Source organism: Poecile atricapillus, chromosome 28, assembly GCF_030490865.1.
Source record: "Poecile atricapillus isolate bPoeAtr1 chromosome 28, bPoeAtr1.hap1, whole genome shotgun sequence".
NCBI classification, from domain to species: Eukaryota; Metazoa; Chordata; class Aves; order Passeriformes; family Paridae; genus Poecile; species Poecile atricapillus.
This window is the reverse complement of record NC_081276.1, coordinates 2,711,484-2,728,890: the sequence shown is the minus strand read 5'-3', so window position 1 is coordinate 2,728,890 and position 17,407 is coordinate 2,711,484. Positions and strand designations below refer to the sequence as shown.

The 17,407-nt window shown below is 51.6% G+C and overlaps 1 protein-coding gene across 3 annotated transcripts in view; it reads right to left on the bottom strand.

Moving 5' to 3' along the window:
- The window catches only part of SBNO2 (strawberry notch homolog 2), a 47,721-nt gene extending 31,984 nt beyond the window's left edge, over positions 1 to 15,737 (bottom strand). Inside the window, exons 1-4 of one of the 3 annotated variants that reach the window (XM_058858405.1) lie at positions 15,625 to 15,737; positions 8,921 to 9,146; positions 7,531 to 7,610; positions 2,794 to 2,917 (exon numbers count right to left, since the gene is read on the bottom strand). In XM_058858405.1, coding sequence (XP_058714388.1) covers positions 2,794 to 2,917; positions 7,531 to 7,610; positions 8,921 to 9,040 — 324 coding nt within the window. In that variant the 5' untranslated portion in view covers positions 9,041 to 9,146; positions 15,625 to 15,737. Of the gene's footprint in view, positions 1 to 2,793; positions 2,918 to 7,530; positions 7,611 to 8,920; positions 9,147 to 11,618; positions 11,864 to 15,624 lie in introns of those variants that run through there. The other 2 variants (XM_058858404.1, XM_058858406.1) reach the window with 2 other exon arrangements.
- Between the last annotated feature and the right edge of the window lie 1,670 nt (positions 15,738 to 17,407).

Below are 17,407 nucleotides of genomic sequence, written 5' to 3'. Positions count from 1 at the left end.
GAGAAAATGCCAATGCCAGAGGAAAAAGCACCAGAACTCCTGCTCTCCAAAACCTACAGCACACAGAAAATCACTGCCACCAACGGAAAGGGTTTGCTACACAAATTCCTCAATCATTTGCTCTTCAGACCTTTCAAATCCTTCTTCATTATTCCTCAAAATTTTGGATTCTGCTACAGGAGCAAAACCAAGAGAACAGCCTGTATCTATGTGTGGAGGCAGCACAAGTCCTCAGACAAGCACCTGATCCATTTTACCTGCCCAAGGACCACAGATTGGATCAGGAATCTCTTACCAGCAATTGCAGCAAACTCCTCATGTTGCCCCTTGGCACAGTTGGACCAGCCCTTGCCACTCCTACCATGGCAGAAGGAAAGTTTGGAAAAGACAGGTACTTTCCTGTACAGCCACCTGGAAAGATGGAACCACTCAGCTTCTCCCACCCCTCCTGGATGGCAATTTTCAGCTTCCCAAGCCAAATGCCAATATTTAACAATTTGGTGTCTGGGACAATGACAAATCAGTAAAGTGGAAAACATTGATGAAGGAAGGGCTGGAAAAACTTCAGGAAACTCCCACATGGCTCCAGACTGATGCCACTGTCTCCAGTTCAGGGCCTGCTGCTCCACCAGAGCCAGGCTCCAACTCTGGCTCCTGTGAGCAGATCTGCAGCTTTTCTCTGGATGAGCAGTGCCTGGTGGCTCAGAGGCCCCTGGGGTTTATCCATGACTTCCATGTCAGTGCTTAGTGCATCCAAATCCAAGTGAGCACCAGGAGAGATCATGTAGGGGGCTCCGAAGTCCAAAGCTGAGTGTTCAAGAATGCTGACCCGGCTCCATGCTGCAGAATGAGCTGTTAGAGCACACTGGAGCCTGAAATTCCTCTTTCAGAGACAGCCCCACAGGTGAAATAACCCAGCACTGTTCCTTGGCTCTGGGGAGCTCCAGACACACCCCAGCACTCCAAGGTACCAACTCCAGCAGGGAGCTTCAGCTTAGAAAACAGAGCTCTAAGAAAGCCTGATCCACTGTTTCTCAGTTTCAGCACACACAGGGTGACACATCACTGCCCTGTTACCTGTGGAATCTCCAGGGACCAGAGCATGAGCTCACAGACAAACCATGGAACAGGACAGGAGAGCATCATAAAGCTGCTCTGCTCCTTGAGGGAGCACATGGCACTACCTGGTGGTACAATACCCCAGTGAAGGAACTGTTTTAGCTGTATTAGGTTCAGAGGACACTTTGCTGTGTTCATACTGGGGGCAGAACACCTGCAGGCACATTGCAATAGGCACAGAAAGAGTCCAAAGAAAAGGCCATTTGCCTAAAATCACCTCACCCACATCCCATCACTCACATCCCATCACTCACTTCCTCTCCCAAAGGATGAGAGCAGCACAAGAATTATTTCTTGCTCTGGGAATCATTTGAGGTCACTCACACCTGCTTTGTCTCAGAGCCTCCTGCTCTTTTCTCACCCAGACAACACAAAGCATCTCCTTTCACAAAGAACCTCCAAAACTCTACTCCTCCAAGCTGGCTGAGATCAATTTCTGTGATGCAGCAGGGAAGGAAGCTGACTGACCACCAAGATGCTAGAAAACACGTAAGTCAAAGAAATAATTAAGCCCTTTTCCCGTTGAACCCATCAGCCAAACCCCACTAGACCTGGAGGTGAGACCTATGACAAGGACCCCTCTCTCCCCTTCCCATCGCAGCCCGGAAAATGGTCTCACCAGTTGATGAGATCACCTTTCTGCCTCCTTCCTCCCACAATTAATTCTGCAGGAGGCAGAGATCAATGCTGCTGTGATTCAATTATTTACCTGGTTTAATCCAGCCAGAAAACCCTGACCAGCAGCTGCCCGGTGGCTGCCCTGGTTGGTCCCTGATGTGAGGCACAGGGAGCTGGATGGGGGGACCACACCAGTGGCCACCTCAAAAAGCACAAATCCCCAGCACCTGCTCATCCAAATCTGTAGAAATCTGAGCCCCAAGAAGGGTCAAAACCTCTCTTCGGCCACGCCAAAAAACCAAAACACAACGAAGAGGAATTAACACACAGGCACCAATGTCTGTATTAATTCCTAGAAAGGATATAGCCAGTCCCTTTTTCATTCCAAAGTCAGCTCTGTCATATCAACTACTTGCAGTTTTTACTGACTAATCTTACCATAAGATGTTGCCAAAAGCCAGTGCAACATTCCCAAACATCATGGAAAGAGCTCCTTCCCACCCAGAGAGATCCCTGAGGTGAGGGAGCTCTGGGTCCCCAGAGACACCGAGCGACTCGGGGTCACTGTTCATTCCTCCCACGCTTCAGTTCTGCAAAAACTGACCTGGCTGCACTCTTGGAATGCTGGGCACTGAGTTGATGTAATCTCTAAATATTCACTATTCAGGAATCCAGCACTTGCAACCACTGAGGAAGAACATGCGGCACAAGAGCATTTTGGGAGGGAAATAACTGAAGAGTCTGAAGCGTGTTCAATTCACACTCTGGGACCCTCCTGCAGCCAGGACCATCCCCAGCACTGCCAGCGTTTATGCCAAACACCCCTTTAAAAGAGAGAAGCAGTTTTACCACAGAGAAGCTCCTACCAAACCAGGGACACCTTTCAAATTCCTGGTGTCAGAGGACTGATCCCAACTGCACACAATTCCTCTCCGGGGGTGGACAAATTTATCACCTATCTCTTCATCTTCCCTCAGTAAGGCAACACTGAAAAATAAACCCCAGTATTCCAAAGCCCTATTTTCCCCCCAAAGATATCAGGAACTCTGCACTTACCTGAGGAAAATCCCCATTTTTTGGTAAAAAGTCAGTGGGGTCCACAGTTGCATAGTTTGTATCGAAGAAATGTGGTCTGCTGATGGAATCCATATAAAAATCCTGAGGGGGGTTAAAATATTGCCTGTAAGGAAATGGGAGAAGCAGTTACTCCCTGTCAGTCCCCAGCACTTCTCAGATCACTTCAGCCTCTGGCAGCAGTGAAGCTGAAACTTCAGGATGTCACATACAGGAGAGGGATATTGGATATTACCCAGAAAAGAGATGGCAAAATAATATCTCTACCAGTTCTATCCCACCTCCCAAACTCAGCAGTGTAAAAACGTTGAATTAAGAATATAATTTGGGGGAATTTGTGTAAACCAGGAAGGATTTAATAGATAACAATGGTCTGCAGTACCCAATACTTCAGCCCTGATGACAAAGCAGAATGAAGCTCTGGGACGACCCAGCGTGACGGGCATGGTGGACCTGCCAGTCACACCAGGTAAGGACATGAGGTGCAGGGAAACATCACACCTGAATGGCAGTTTGGGCCACAAAACCCCCAAAACAGCCCCACAAACCAGCTGTGACAGGGAAACACCCCTGTTAACCCACCTACACAGGGGGTTCACCACTCACAGACCTCAAGGGCAGCTCAGAATGGAAGGGTTGGTGACTGGGAAACACAGACAGAACTGTTACCCAGGGAGAGGAGCTAGGGATGTGACTAGTGTGAGTTCAAAGGCAAGATCTCTGCTCAGCTAACAAGGGAACAAAGCAAAGATCCTGCCTGGGCAGGGCCATGCCAGCTTCCTCCTGCTCCCTGCACCCTGCGTCCACTTCCTCTGGGCAGCCAGGGGCAAAAACTGCACAAGAGCACCCAATTTCCTTCCTCCTGCCCAGAAGCAGCTGCTGGCCTCTGCTCCAAGCCACCTCTTGGTTTGCACAAGCCCTTTCCCTCTCCTGCAGGAGCAAGGAATGTGCTTTGTAATCTTTCCCATAAGGGGCCGTGCTCCTGCTTGGGCAATTGCCACCAACACCCTCAGTGCTGCAGCCACGGGATGTCCACATTGGCTGGATAGTTTCCTCTTGTGGGGAGCTGCCCAAAAAAGTCACAGCCAGAAATTTGAACAGAGGGAGAAACAGAGTTTGAACAGAACTCCTGCCCAGGAGCTGGGAATGCCAAGCTGCCAAAGGATTATTAAGCAATTAAGGTGCCATGTGTGGCCAGCAGCTCGTTAACGCACTCAGTGAACATTTAAATGTGGATTTATGTGCAAACACAGTTATCTCCTCTGATAAATACGTTTTTCCTGCTCATTTCCATCACTAAAGATAATATCCTGTAAAACAAACAGCTCCTTCCTACTCCTTTTCTGTGCTGCCATGGCTTTACCTGCTGCAGAGACACCTGAGGCTCTGTGTGAACACACCTGCACATCCCAACTCCTACAGTCCAGCCCTGATTGTTGGCTCTTCGTAATCCATCCAAGGAAATTAAAATCTGGGCATAAATTCTGGGAATGAATGTATTTCCACACAGGAAAAGGCTGGTTTAAAAGGCTTTCAAGTCGAGGCCGCTGTGGTCTCGCCGTCTCTCACACGAGGACACGGCTTGGCCAGCGTCAAGGAACTAACCAAGGAATAGGAAAACTATTTTTACTGGAAAAGTGAACACCCCCTCCTGTTTCCCTGGCACTTTGTGGCCTGGACAAGGGTCAGTCAAGGTAATGAGAAGGAGACCAAGAGAGCTCCAACCTCCCTGGCCTGCTGTGGAATGACCAGCTCTGGTTTGCATTGTGTTACTCTTAGTCTTGGTCTTTAATCCATCCATGTGAGATGCACTTGGTTCCTGCAGTGTGCAGGGAGAGCCCACAGCACCTCCAGGCACAGCTCTGAAATCCTCCTTGGAAAGCCCCCAAATCCTTTCAGTACCTTTGGAGCTGGGCTTTATCTTCCCTTGAGTCAGAACTCAAAGCTGTTCTCCCTCATTTCCAGGGCTGGCACAGAGCCATTCACAAGTTCATTTGAATTAAACTGGGACAAAAAACGCTTTAACTGGAAGATTCAGGTCAGTGACCCTGTCACAGCCAAGGTGTGAACACAGCCTGCAGCAAACTGATCTATCCCCACTTCTCCAAGAGTTAGCTCCTGGCAAACTGCTCCATGGAAGCTACTGTGGGTCAGCAGCTTCCCTCAGAGGCTGAGGGGGCTCACTGGACACCCAAAAACCATTCCAGAAAGGAAAATTATGGTGGTTTAATCTCACCAGCCGCCCAAAGAAGAATGCTCCACTGCAATTCAGCATTGCAGCTGCTCATCCATGACCCAAAGCATCCAAAGCCCTTCTGGGCCACAGTGCCACTTCTCTGAGACCTCCCATGGGTGTTTTGGCCAGGCTCCATCCTCTGTCCTCCACTCAGAGACACAAAACTTCACCTCTCAAGCCGGTGGAAGATCAGGGAGAGATGAGAGGCCTCTGGCTGCCTCAGTTTCCAGCCCAGCACTTTCCTTCCTGCTTTTCAGAGCCTGCTTTACTATTTCAGCAAGCAATGCAGAGGTGGAGAAGGGCATAAAAACAGCAAGAAAAGGGGTTGTGTGTTTTGGAAAGTGGGGACAAAGCTTTGCTGCAGCTGTGTGACACCTCATCCAACAGCACAACTGGGCTGCCCCAGATCCCCCCCAGCCAGGAATGTGCTGAGCCTCCAGCAGCAAGGGAAGCTGAGCTCTGCAGGGATAATTTCCTCAGAAAAGAGCTGAGCTGCTGCTCTTCACAGCCCTGAAGCTCCCTGGTTCTTTCAGGGAGGTTTAATACACTGTTGACATTTGTCAGGTTAAGAAAATCTGAACCCAAGAGGCCACGTTTGGGGTCTTCTAAAGAAATTCCCTAGCATGAAAGTGAACTCCTGAAAGGAAACAGGAAAAACCTGCTTCAGGATAAAGGTGTTGCTATGAGAATAAGCCCTGTCCAAACACAACCACTTGCAAATGAGATTTCTCTGCAAGGATTCTGAAGAAAAACGTGCACCACCTCTAATGCCAGCTGCATTTTTCCGTGTTACAGCATGGGTTACAATTACAACTGCCTTTAAAATCCCACTCTTCGATATTTCCATTCCTTTCAGGATTCCTGCCTGTAACCCCCTCACTCTAAATCCACCTAAAACAGAGTCAGTGCCACTTTCAAATACAAAAAGCACAGGGATTTTTTTTTATGTGAAATGTAGATGCAGAAAATCTCACCTGAAAGGTGATTTTTACAGCTCCTGGGGTATGAAGAACAAGAAACTAAAGGTGCAACCTTGGCTAAATCATTCCCTAGCAAATCATTACTACAATGGGCCTCATTTGCAGAAGTAACTCCAGCAAAGGCAGCAAGTCCAGGTTTGTGTCAGACACAGGCATGTCCTTGCAGGATCAGGCTGTAACGTTCCCGGCAGCTCTGATACGAGCGGCACCGAACAGGAAAAGAGTGAGGGGCAAAACCAGAACGAATGGTCAAGAGAGAAAAAAAAAAAAAACAAAACCCCAACACAATAGATAAACACAATCTAATCTTGTGGTTCAATGCAGCAAAACAGAAATTCTGTTATAGCTCCCCGGAGGATTCACAACGTGTAATTTACAGGAATCCTGCTCAAAAAGCACAGCCCCTTCCAATCAGCCAGGCTGGCCAAGAGCAAAGGGCCTGAATGGATCTGAGAAGTCTCCTGTGGGGAAGAGCTGGCACAGCCCAGCTCTCTCAGCACCTGTGGGGCAGCTTTTGGTACCCTCTCATGGGGAACTGCCCTGTCCATCCAGCTCCTGCTGTGGCCAGAGGGGACCGGGGCCACCAGCGCAGCAGAACCGACACAGGGACACGAGTCCACTCCTCCCCCTGACAGAGGGGCTGATCCTCACTGCTCCCACCTGCCTGGAACACCCTCACAGCGAGGGATCCCACCATGAAAACACCAAAATCCCTTCAGGAGGGAGGCTACACTAAACCCCCAGTTTAATTCCAGGCACCTGGAACACAGCTGTTAGCTCAGGATGTCAAATTCTGCTTCTTTCAGTTCTCCTTCTTCCCACCCCTGACCTAGATAAAGAACACAACCTGTGTATCTGTGCCACTCCCTGGATTCAGAGATCAAAGAAGCCATGGATCAGCCTCCAAACCTCCAGCCCCACCAGAGTCCCCATCCAAGTCACTCAGTGACAGCACAAGGCCACTTTATGTCGTCCTAACATTTGCCATATCCCACTTTGTGATCCAGAATGGAGGTTCATTGTAAAGAGGGAAAATGAAAAACAACATTTTTCAGTATAGACATGACATGGCTGTTAGCGTCAGTCACTTCCAGTGAAATGACAAAGGATTTTAACTTCACCCAAAACCTGACACCTGGTACAGGTAACACCTTCCCCCAGATCTGTACAAAGCCAGACACTGCCCAGTGTGTTTGCTCAGTCAGATCTGTTAAGAATTCCATTAGTGTTACAAACCCAGGCTAAACCAAGGCTGCTCCTCCCTTACTGCTGCCTCCAGGTTTACCAGAAAACAAAGGGTTTTTCTCATCTTTAAAAACGAAAAGCTGTTTGCTGCTGTTTCCAAGCTGCAGCAGTGTCTGAAATGCCACAAGATCAGTGAATGATGCAATTATTTCCCCATCAGATCGTGAAATAAAGTAAACATGGAAATCAGTAAAGAAACAGTTGAATCACGAAGCGTCCAAGAGCAGAGAGGATTAGACAAAGGAGAACAGCACTCACTGGTTTTCACTTGGGAAAGACGAGGTTGGGAAAGAGACTGGGTAGCAGCTACTCCATGAGTCGGCGGCCAGCATGGAATTCTACAAGCAAAAGACACAACAGTTAGAGCAGCAGAGGCCTGGAACCATTACCTGGGGCTGCAGATCCGAGGGCAGGCCCATGGCTTCCCTCCCTCAGTACTTCCCAGAGGCAGAGGTGGCTCCTCATCTCTCAAGCAGGACTCCAGTTTCAGCTTTGGAACCTACTCCCCTACCACAGACCCCAGACGGTCGCCAGGGTCAGTCCCCTTCCCCAGCCCTTTCACAGGACACTGAAGGGACAAGAGGAAATGGCATCAAGCTGTGCCAAGAGGTGTTCAGGCTGGACACCAGGAGGAATTTCTTTCTGGAAAGGATGGTCAGGCTTTGACAGGGGCTGCTCAGGGAGGTGGTGGAGTCCCCATCCCTGGAGGTGTCCAAGGAAGGACTGGACCGGGCACTCAATGCTCTGGTGTGGTGACAAGGTGGGGATCAGTCACAGATTGAACTTGATGACCTTGAAGGTCTTTTCCAACCTCAGTGATTCCATGATTCTATGATTCAGTCTCTGTGGGATGTCAGCACCAACCCAATAACCTGAAATTGGCTGGCAGAGGTCACACCCAAAAATATCCTTCTGTGCCTTTTGTCTTCCCACTTCCCTGAACAGTCTCCAATAATGGGAAGCTCTTAGCCCAGCTCATACCAATAAAATCAGGGAGAAAACACAGTATCTCCTTACTCAGTTCCACAGCAGCCTTTAATCTGTTTTTTGTGTGCCCAAAGCAATGAAACCTCGCACTTGAAGCAACAGGAACTTGCACCTCGCTTGAACCTCTGTGTCCCTGCATGTGACACATTCCAGAGTTTGAAACAGAAAGAGAAAACTCCAGGAACACGTCAGCTATTTTGAGACAGGGTTTGCTTTTTGCCCTGTTGGACAAATGCATCAGGGACCTGGTCTGGTTTTAGCAGCTATATCAGGACAAATACAACTTATTTATCTCTGCTGCTCTGGAAACAAGGACAGCTGGACCCGAGCACAGATTCACATGTCTGGTAGATGTGCTGGAGTAGGAACAAGGTCTGCAATACTGGGCAGATTCTCTCAGTCTCCTCAGTCCTTCCTCAAGGAGCTGGCACCCAGCAGCTCTCAGAGAGGCTTTTTTCTAATCACAACCCTGCTTTTCCCTCCTCACTTCAATCTCAACCCCTCCGATCGATCCTGCCCACCCCTGCAGAGCTGCCTGGGAAGTCTGGAAATCACAGCTGTAAACACAGAGCAGGACTCCCAGGATCTACCAGGCCAGACTGCTCTGCCCAGACCCCACCTGGGCACAGCCTCCCCCTCCCCAGGATCTGCATGGCCTCACCTCCACGTCCGGCACGGCGAGCTGGGAGCGGAGGCCGGGGATGCCGCGGATGGCATCGCCCGGCTGCTGGTGCTGTGGGAAGCTGTTCCCCCCATCCATGGCGGGGTGAGCTGAGGGCATCAGCCCGTGTCCTGCCTCATGGAGTCCTCAGGAGGGTGGGACAGGCTGTGGAGTGAGTGGTGGGAGCGTCTTTATCTGTGCTCTTCACCCTGCACCATGTCCTGGGCTGGGAGAGAAAGGCACGTTTAGGTTTTGTGAAAGGGGAGGTGGGGAAAAAAAAAACACTTGTAAGCTTAAACATAGCTGAGAGATGAGCAAACAGCCACCAGCCTGTGAAATGCTGCTGCCTCTTCAGAAAAGAGAGGGTTTTATGGGAAACAGAGCTTTCCATTACCACCACACCTGGAATTCACCCAGGCTGGAACTGGAACACACCTCTCCTGCCTTTCACACCGCAGGAGCCCCACAGGTCCCTGAGATCACCTGGGTCACTGCACACACAGCTGGGCTCAGCCTGAGGAATTTGCTTATTTAATGTACAAGAAGACTGTGCACTCCTGTGTAAACTCATGGTAATCAACTCCCCCAAATTGTCTGCTTTCCTGAAAATGTGCTCTGGGTTCTGCAGTGAACCCTCATCTCCCACCCCGTGGCACACTGGGGTCTCCCCAGCTCCAAGGCAGACACTTCTGTGCAACAAAACCTTTTCCACACCAGTCAAACCCAACAATACCTTGTAACTCATTTGAAATTAATAGTATTAATGCCACAAATTCCTGAATTTATCAGCATCTGGCACTTTCCTTTTTGCCAGCAAAAGGGGATCCAATGCAGGAGCATTGTCCTGGCAGGATTAACCCCACAGTAACACCCTGCCCCCAGAGCAGCTTCTCAGTCAAAACCTCCAAACTGATTAATTTTCTTCTAAATTCTCCATAATCCCACAGGAAACCAATTTTCAACTATATTTAATAGATTAAAATAAAAAAGAGATGGTGAAAGCGACCTGTACAACCAGAGGAGCAGAGAAAAGCATCCACGATATCTTTACTTCCACTGAATCTTTCTTTGCCCCTTCCTGCCTTCCCTGACCCTCCCCAGAAGCTGAGTAAATCAAAGTGGCCAAAACCTTTGGATGGAGCAATCCAGCCACACACAACCCCTACAGAGCACAGACCAAAGCTGTAATTTAAAAGAGCCACCTCTGATCATTCAGGAGACACTATTTGCTACAAGGAATATTTTTGAAAAGCCATTTCTGGCTTTGAGGCCCTTTAAAAATAAGTGACCTTGCGGTGGACAAAAATGACTGTGGCATTTGCAATGGAAAGTGAAAATTAAAGTGACTCTTTCTGCCTTTCATGGTGCTGCAGCTGTGCCAGCAGTGCCCTGTGGGCAGGGCTCATGTGGGGGCCAGCCAGGACCCCCCAACCTGGACACAAATCCCATGGTGGAGCCACGAGCAAAGCCCTCATGTGCCAAGGACCTTCTGTGTGAAAAGCAGAGTTCAACATTCACATCTCACCTATGGAATGCTGTGTAGAGCTCCCAAAGGGATTGTCTGGGTCTTGGGGTTTTTTTGTAGGGAGAAGGTCTCCCTTTTCTATTTTGCAAAGATTCCATTCAACTCCTGCTCGGCTGTACCAAGCAGGGCTGAGGTTTGTTGATCTCAGGGTCAATGTCACCAGCTGCTCTGGTGTCTGTAAAACCTTGTGATTCTTCCTTACACCAGACTTCAGGGGTTTTGCTGCTTTTCTTTTTTTTCTTTCCCTTCCTTGCAACAGCTTTTGAGAGGAAATCAGCAGCAGTGATTCCCGTAAGAGCCATAGCAAATATACAGCTTTACTTACATATCCAAAGGAACTTAGGAAGGGTAAAATCGATATCAGTATCCCTCCCTGCCTGCTCTGCATTACCTCGTGTCTCACACCACCAAATCTCACTGGTGGACCCTGCAGAGCAAAGGCTGCCTCTAAAGCAGCCCCAGTTCCCTAGGAAAACTGCACAACACATCACACCCCACTGGCAAAACGAAGGAAAACTGCTTAGCAAGAAAGCTGGAACTCTCTGGACTTTGGTTTGTGGGGGGCTGTGGTGCAAGTCAAAAATACATCCAAGCACTGAGAACAGGGAGGAAAAAGAGACACCAAGAGACCACTCTACAGCTGGCACCATCCCAGCCACGCCTCAATCCTGGAGGATGCTGAGGGAACTCCTTACCTTAAGAGAACGGCACCAGCATGTGCTGGACACCCCAAAACCCAACCCACACTGCCAAATCTTTGTGCTGCAAAATGAGCTCCTGGTGATGAATGTGAAGGCTGGCCAAGCCCTCACTCTGAGCTCATGCTCCAGTGCCAGGGGCTGCTGTCCAGCCTACACTCCCAAATTCCAAGAAAAAAAATAAATAAAAAACTCACTAAATCCAGAGTCAGAGGCTTGCGTGAGCCTGAGGACAGCAGGACAACACCCAGCACGAGAACAGAGAAGTGGGAACAGCCCTCGGTTTGTGCCTATCCCGCCATCCTCCAGGCAGCCACATCACGGAAAACCATAAAAATCAGCAAGTTCTGAAGTGCTTCCACTTCCACATCCCATCCTGCTGCTGTGACAGTAAACACTGATAGCACAGAGGCCCACGCACGCGAGGGAACTCCTACAGCAAACTTTTTAAGTGTTTTTCCACCACTTCTCTTACCAAACATACTCCGACCAAGCAGCAGCTTCCACTGTTATGGCAAATCCCCGGAGAGGAGGCTCCCAGTCCCGGCACCCGTGTTGGGAGAGGGTTGGGAGAGGAAAGCCCAGCCCAGAGCAGCAGCAGCAGGAGCACACAGAGACAATTCCCAACTTCAACCACTTCAGTCAAGTTCTCTTGCAGCAGCGCTATGGAAGAGCAGCAATCCCCCAGATCCAGAGGAAGGGCACGACGCTAAAAATCCCAGCAGACGTTTTTCTTCCTGGCTGGGTAGCCCAGGTTTGAAAGTGAAAGCAGCTCCCTGCACAGGATGACGAAGGCCCTGTGTGATTTCATCCTATCACTGCGCTCCAGAATGGTTTCAGTATTCCAAACAGTTTGCTTAAAGGTTTGCTGTCAGCACATGGACTACGGGGCAGCTCCAGCCTGGAATTCCTCTGGAATTCATCATGTCTAGAGGTTACAGAGTACAATTTTCAGCTTTTAACAGCTTGAGCTTTTTAGGTATTTCTCAGACCAGCACTCCAGCAGGAAAATTCCAGTTGGGAACACACAAAGAACTGCTGTGCTGTAGCCAGGATGGACAGAGCTGGGGGTGAGCGCTCGGATCACTGATAACTGAAATCAGGAGGGGTGAAAACAACCCAGTAAATAGAGCCAGCACTTCCTACTGTTGTGTTCCAGCCTTTGCTGGTGTATTTTAAATTGCCTCCGTTAAAGGAAGACAGCCAGGAACCCACATGCCTGGAGCAGCTGGAGCTAAACCTGCCCATCGTGAATTACCACGCGCTGGGAACAACAAAAACACCTTGGGAATATGATCCTGTTCTTCCTCCTGCTCTGGGATCAGTTCCTCTCACCCTGCCCACCCCCATGGAGCAGAGGTGGAGCCCCAAAATGTCCCCAGCCTGCTCCACCCACTCATGAGCCCCCAGCCCAGGCACCCACCGGAGCTGCAGCTGGAGGGAATTCTGCAGGATACAGTCAGGATGGAAGGGCCCCAAAGAAATGGGAACTCAACACTACGGAACTCTGAACAGCCAGTTTTATATCTCAAGCACCCAGGCACCTTCAAGTTCCTCTTGCATGCTTCTCCTTGACATATTTTTGGGAAGTTTAGACCAAACAAGCAGATGGGAATAGGACTCAGTCCTGTCACCAACGCAAAGGATAACGCCAGAGTGGAAAAACGCGTATAATGGGCGATGAAAATGGAATCGCTCCAGGGCATTCTAAGCCAACACTTGGAGCCACCCTGATCTCCTGAACGCTTTGAGCATGGAAAAGGCTCCTGGGATGCAAGCATTGCAGTCCTGGAGCCAGGCATGGCACTGCCAGGCTCCAGGGGAAATCCTGGCATCACCTGGCCACCACAAGTCAGTGCACAGCTGCAGCATGGAACAATCCCTGAGACCAAAACTGAGGGAATTAGTCTGTAAGGAAAGGGAAGAAAAATCTGGATCAATCCAGAGATTCTTGCAAGAGCTGTGGAGGTGCAGGCAAAAGAACAAACCTGCCCTCCAAGGATAGCAGAGTTTCTACAGGGAAAAGGAAGAGCTTGATCCTTCTAGCTCTTCAGTACTTCAGTACTTCAGTACTTCTAGCTCTTCAGTACTTGCTGCTCCTCGTCTGACACTCAGACCATACAGGGGGAAACCAGTCAAATGCAGCTTTTTGGAGGTAAAAGACCCCTTTAGGAGAAAATATTAACTGTCCCTCCACAGGTAGATTCCACCTGTCCTTGCTTTTCCACCTGGGAGAACACACTGGACTGTTTCTGGACAGGGCAAAAACGCCTCCTCAGACACCACCCACACTCTGCCAAGGAACCCTGCACGTTCCTGGGTAAATCCACCCAGCATCACCCTCACACACCCAGCACCAACATTCCCAAAACACAAACACATCCCTGCAAGGCAGAGCTAGGGCTAAGGCAACGGCTCAGGCAGCGAGTGCATGGAATATTCCCAAAAACAGGGCTTTGGACACTCCCTAGCACAGGGCAGAGCCTGAGCAGGGCATTGGGAGCACTGGGGCTGCCCCCCTACCATAAAAACTTGGCTAAGCAAGGTCAGAAGCCAAGAAAATGCAGATCCCAAATTCCTCACACTTCTTCCCCAGTTTCTCTCCCAAGGGACACTTGGGAGAAACCCTCTGGACCTGAGCAGGTCCCAACGTTCTGTTTCACACGCAGCCACTCACGGTGGAAAAACCACTTCAGGACATCAAAGCTAACTTCCCTACGGATCAGAGCAGCCTTAAGGCAGACTCAACGTGCACCTGCTCCGTGAGAGGCGTGTGCTCATCTTGATCACACCCACACTTGTGCAGACCTCGCTCAAGTAACCAAAAAAGACTTAAAAGTTTTAAGTTTTAAACAGAAAAATGTCTCAGGACAGTATAAACCTCCCAGACAGGCCTGGAAGACTTTCCTGAAGGATCCTTGAAGGATCCAGACTCTCATGGTGACAAGTGACAGCACGGTTTGCTCCTGTGCAGAGACCTCCCAGCAACATTTGAATGAGAAAGGTTATTATTTTAGGAAAATGAGGGTGTAAACATCAACAAACAGACCCCCATCAAGCAAAGAGCTTTTGGCAGAGATAGCAGAGCTCAGGCTTCCAAAGGCTCCAGCTGGCAGCTTATGGAGCTGTGCAAAACCTGACACACAGCACTCCCAACCCCACAGCAACAGCATTAGCACAAAGTTTTCCACTTAAACATTCCCACCACCTGCTGCTCTTGGTTCAGCCATTCCTGCATAACTCAGGACTAGCTCTGATGACACGAGGATGATGTGCAGCAGGAGCAGCCCCAAAGAGGCATGGCTGATCCCAGCCAACACCCTCCTGCCCTCCAGACTCACCCCAGGGCCAGAAAACCCTCTGGGAGTTTGGATCCCAGCTTTGGGATGCCAGTGCTGAACCTGCAGGACCTGCCCTGCCCAGCCCATCTCATTTTCACTCTAAATTGAGCCTGCTAAGGGGGAGCCACAGTCCTTATACTGGAATTTACGGTTACTCTGAGGAGTTTTAGACCTGGCACTAGTGTTTAATAAGGTGAAGCCCCCAGTACCAGCCCAGTTAACTGTCTGACAGCACTGGTTCCATACTGCAAAAGCTCTGAATTTTCATAAATCTTGGGGTCAGGCTTAGTGGATATGGACTGCACCACAGCAGGAGCTCAGTGCATGATGGATTCATAGCTCCACACTGACAGAGAGGAAGTCTGGATCAGATATTAAGAAATCCTTCCCTGTAAGGGTGGTGAGGCTCTGGCACAGGGTGCCCAGAGCAGCTGTGGCTGCCCCTGGATCCCTGGAAGTGCCCAAGGCCAGGCTGGACAGGGCTTGGAGCAGCCTGGAACAGTGGAAGGTGTCCCTGCCCGTGGCAAGGGATGGAGCTGAAGGAGCTCTGAGGTCCTTCCAACCCAAACCATTCCATGATTGGTTTGCATCGCAAAATCGCTGTTTTTCACAGCACTCCGTGGAAAAGCAGCTGAAGAGGGAGTCAGAAACACGAGGGTTCGCTGGCTGTGGCCACCCCGGCTGTGCCGGCTCAATTCCCTGTCCGGAGCCGGCTCGGACAGGGTCGGAGGGGTCTGGGCATTGCTGGGATCGCGGTTTCGGAGCCTCCGCAGCATCTCCGGCTCTCCCCGGTGCAGACACGCGCTGCCGGTGCCGCCACAGCGGCGAGCGCTGCCCGCCGAGCCCCCCCGGCCCCGCTCCACACGCGGGACGGACACCAGTGGGGAACACGGGCGGCTAAAGCACGGGGGGAGCGGGGCCAGCGCTGCAGTCTCCACAGGCTGCTCCGGCCCGAGCCCCGCAGGCCCCGGGCTCCCCGCGGCACCGACCGACCGCTCCCGGGACAGGCCCGGCCGGGGCCGCGTCCCCACCGAACCCCCCAGCCCGGCCCGAGCGGGCCCGCGGCCCCCGCCCACGGAGGGATCGGGCCGGGGAGGAGCAAGCCGCGGGCCCGGAGGGGAGCGAGCGGGCGGCCCTTACCTGTGCCCGGGGGCCGCGGCGGGTTCCGGGGGTCCCGGGGGCTCCGGGGCTCAGGCTCCCGCCCGGCCGCCGCCGCCTGGCGCCGCTTCCGGGTCCGCCATGTTGGAAGAGCCACAGAGCTTCCGGGGAAAGGGGCGGTGGCACCGAGAGAGAACCGGGAGTGGAGAGCGGGGGAACGGGAGCACCGCGAACGGGGACAGCGGGGAACGGGAGCACCGGGGGAACGGGAGCACCGGGGGAACGGGAGCACCGGGAACGGGGACAGCGGAGAACGGGAGCACCGGGAACGGGGACAGCAGGGGAACGGGAGCACCGGGAACGGGAGCACCGGGGGAACGGGAGCACCGGGAACGGGGACAGCGGGGGAACGGGAGCACCGGGGGAACGGGAGCACCGGGCCCGGGGACAGCGGGGGAACGGAAGAACTGAGCCCAAGGCAATCGGGCCAGGCTGCGGTGCGGAAAGCAGGAGAGGCAGGGCTCGGAACCCGGTCTCGGCCCGGGCGGCCCCGGGTGATGAACGGACAGCAAGGCCCGCGGCTCCGGAGACCGGCAAAGGCCCGGGGCCGAAGGAACCCCTGAGGTACGGGGAGCCTCCGGGGCCGCCTCTCCCCTGTCCGGCCCCTTGCCCCCGTTAAGGAGCAGGCTCTGTCCCCGTAGCAGCGGCTCCTGTAGGTGTCGGCACGGCCCGTTCCCACAGCCTTTGCACCAGTGTGGATCTGGAATGCTCGCCTTGCGTCCCACATCCATCATCCATCCATCCATCCATCCATCCATCCATCCATCCATCCATCCATCATCCATCCATCCATCCATCATCCATCCCTCCATCCATCCATCCATCCATCATCCATCCATCCATCCATCCATCCATCCATCCATCCATCCATCATCCATCCATCCATCATCCATCCATCATCCATCCATTCATCCATCCATCCATCCATCCACCCATCATCCATCCACCCATCATCCATCCATCATCCATCCATCCATCCATCATCCATCCATCCATCCATCATCCATCCATCCATCCATCCATCATCCATCATCCATCCATCCATCCCTCCATCCATCCATCATCCATCCATCCATCCATCCATCCATCCCTCCCTCCATCCATCATCCATCCATCCATCCCTCCATCCATCCATCCCTCCATCCATCATCCATCCATCCATCCATCCATCCAGCCCTCATCCATCCATCCATCATCCATCCATCCATCCATCCATCCATCCATCCATCCATCCCTCCATCCATCCATCATCCATCCATCCATCCATCCCTCCATCCATCCATCATCCATCATCCATCCATCCATCCATCCATCATCCATCCATCCATCCATCCATCCATCCATCATCCATCCATCCATCCTGGGATGGGATGGGATGGAAATGGGAGGCAAACCAAAGTCCTGGAGCAGCCTTGGCTGTGCACACATCAGCACCTGCCTGCAGCCTGAGCAGTCTGTCCAGTCCTTTTCCTCTCAAAAGGAAATTCCTCACTTTCCTCTCCCTGCAGGACTGGGGCAGCAGTTCAGCCCACAGAGGTCACAGGAGAGCTGGAAACACTCAAACCCTGAGCAGCTTCCAAGGATTGTGCCCGCTCCCATGCCCGAGTCCTGCTGTAGGAATGAATTGAATCACAGGGCTGGAGAATGACCTGCTCTGGCCGCCCTGGGCTCCTCACTCATTTTACCACACTGGCCTTTTAACATTTTTAATTTCCCGTTGCTTGCATTGGATTCATGCCACCTTTACAGTCCCAGGATAGGAACA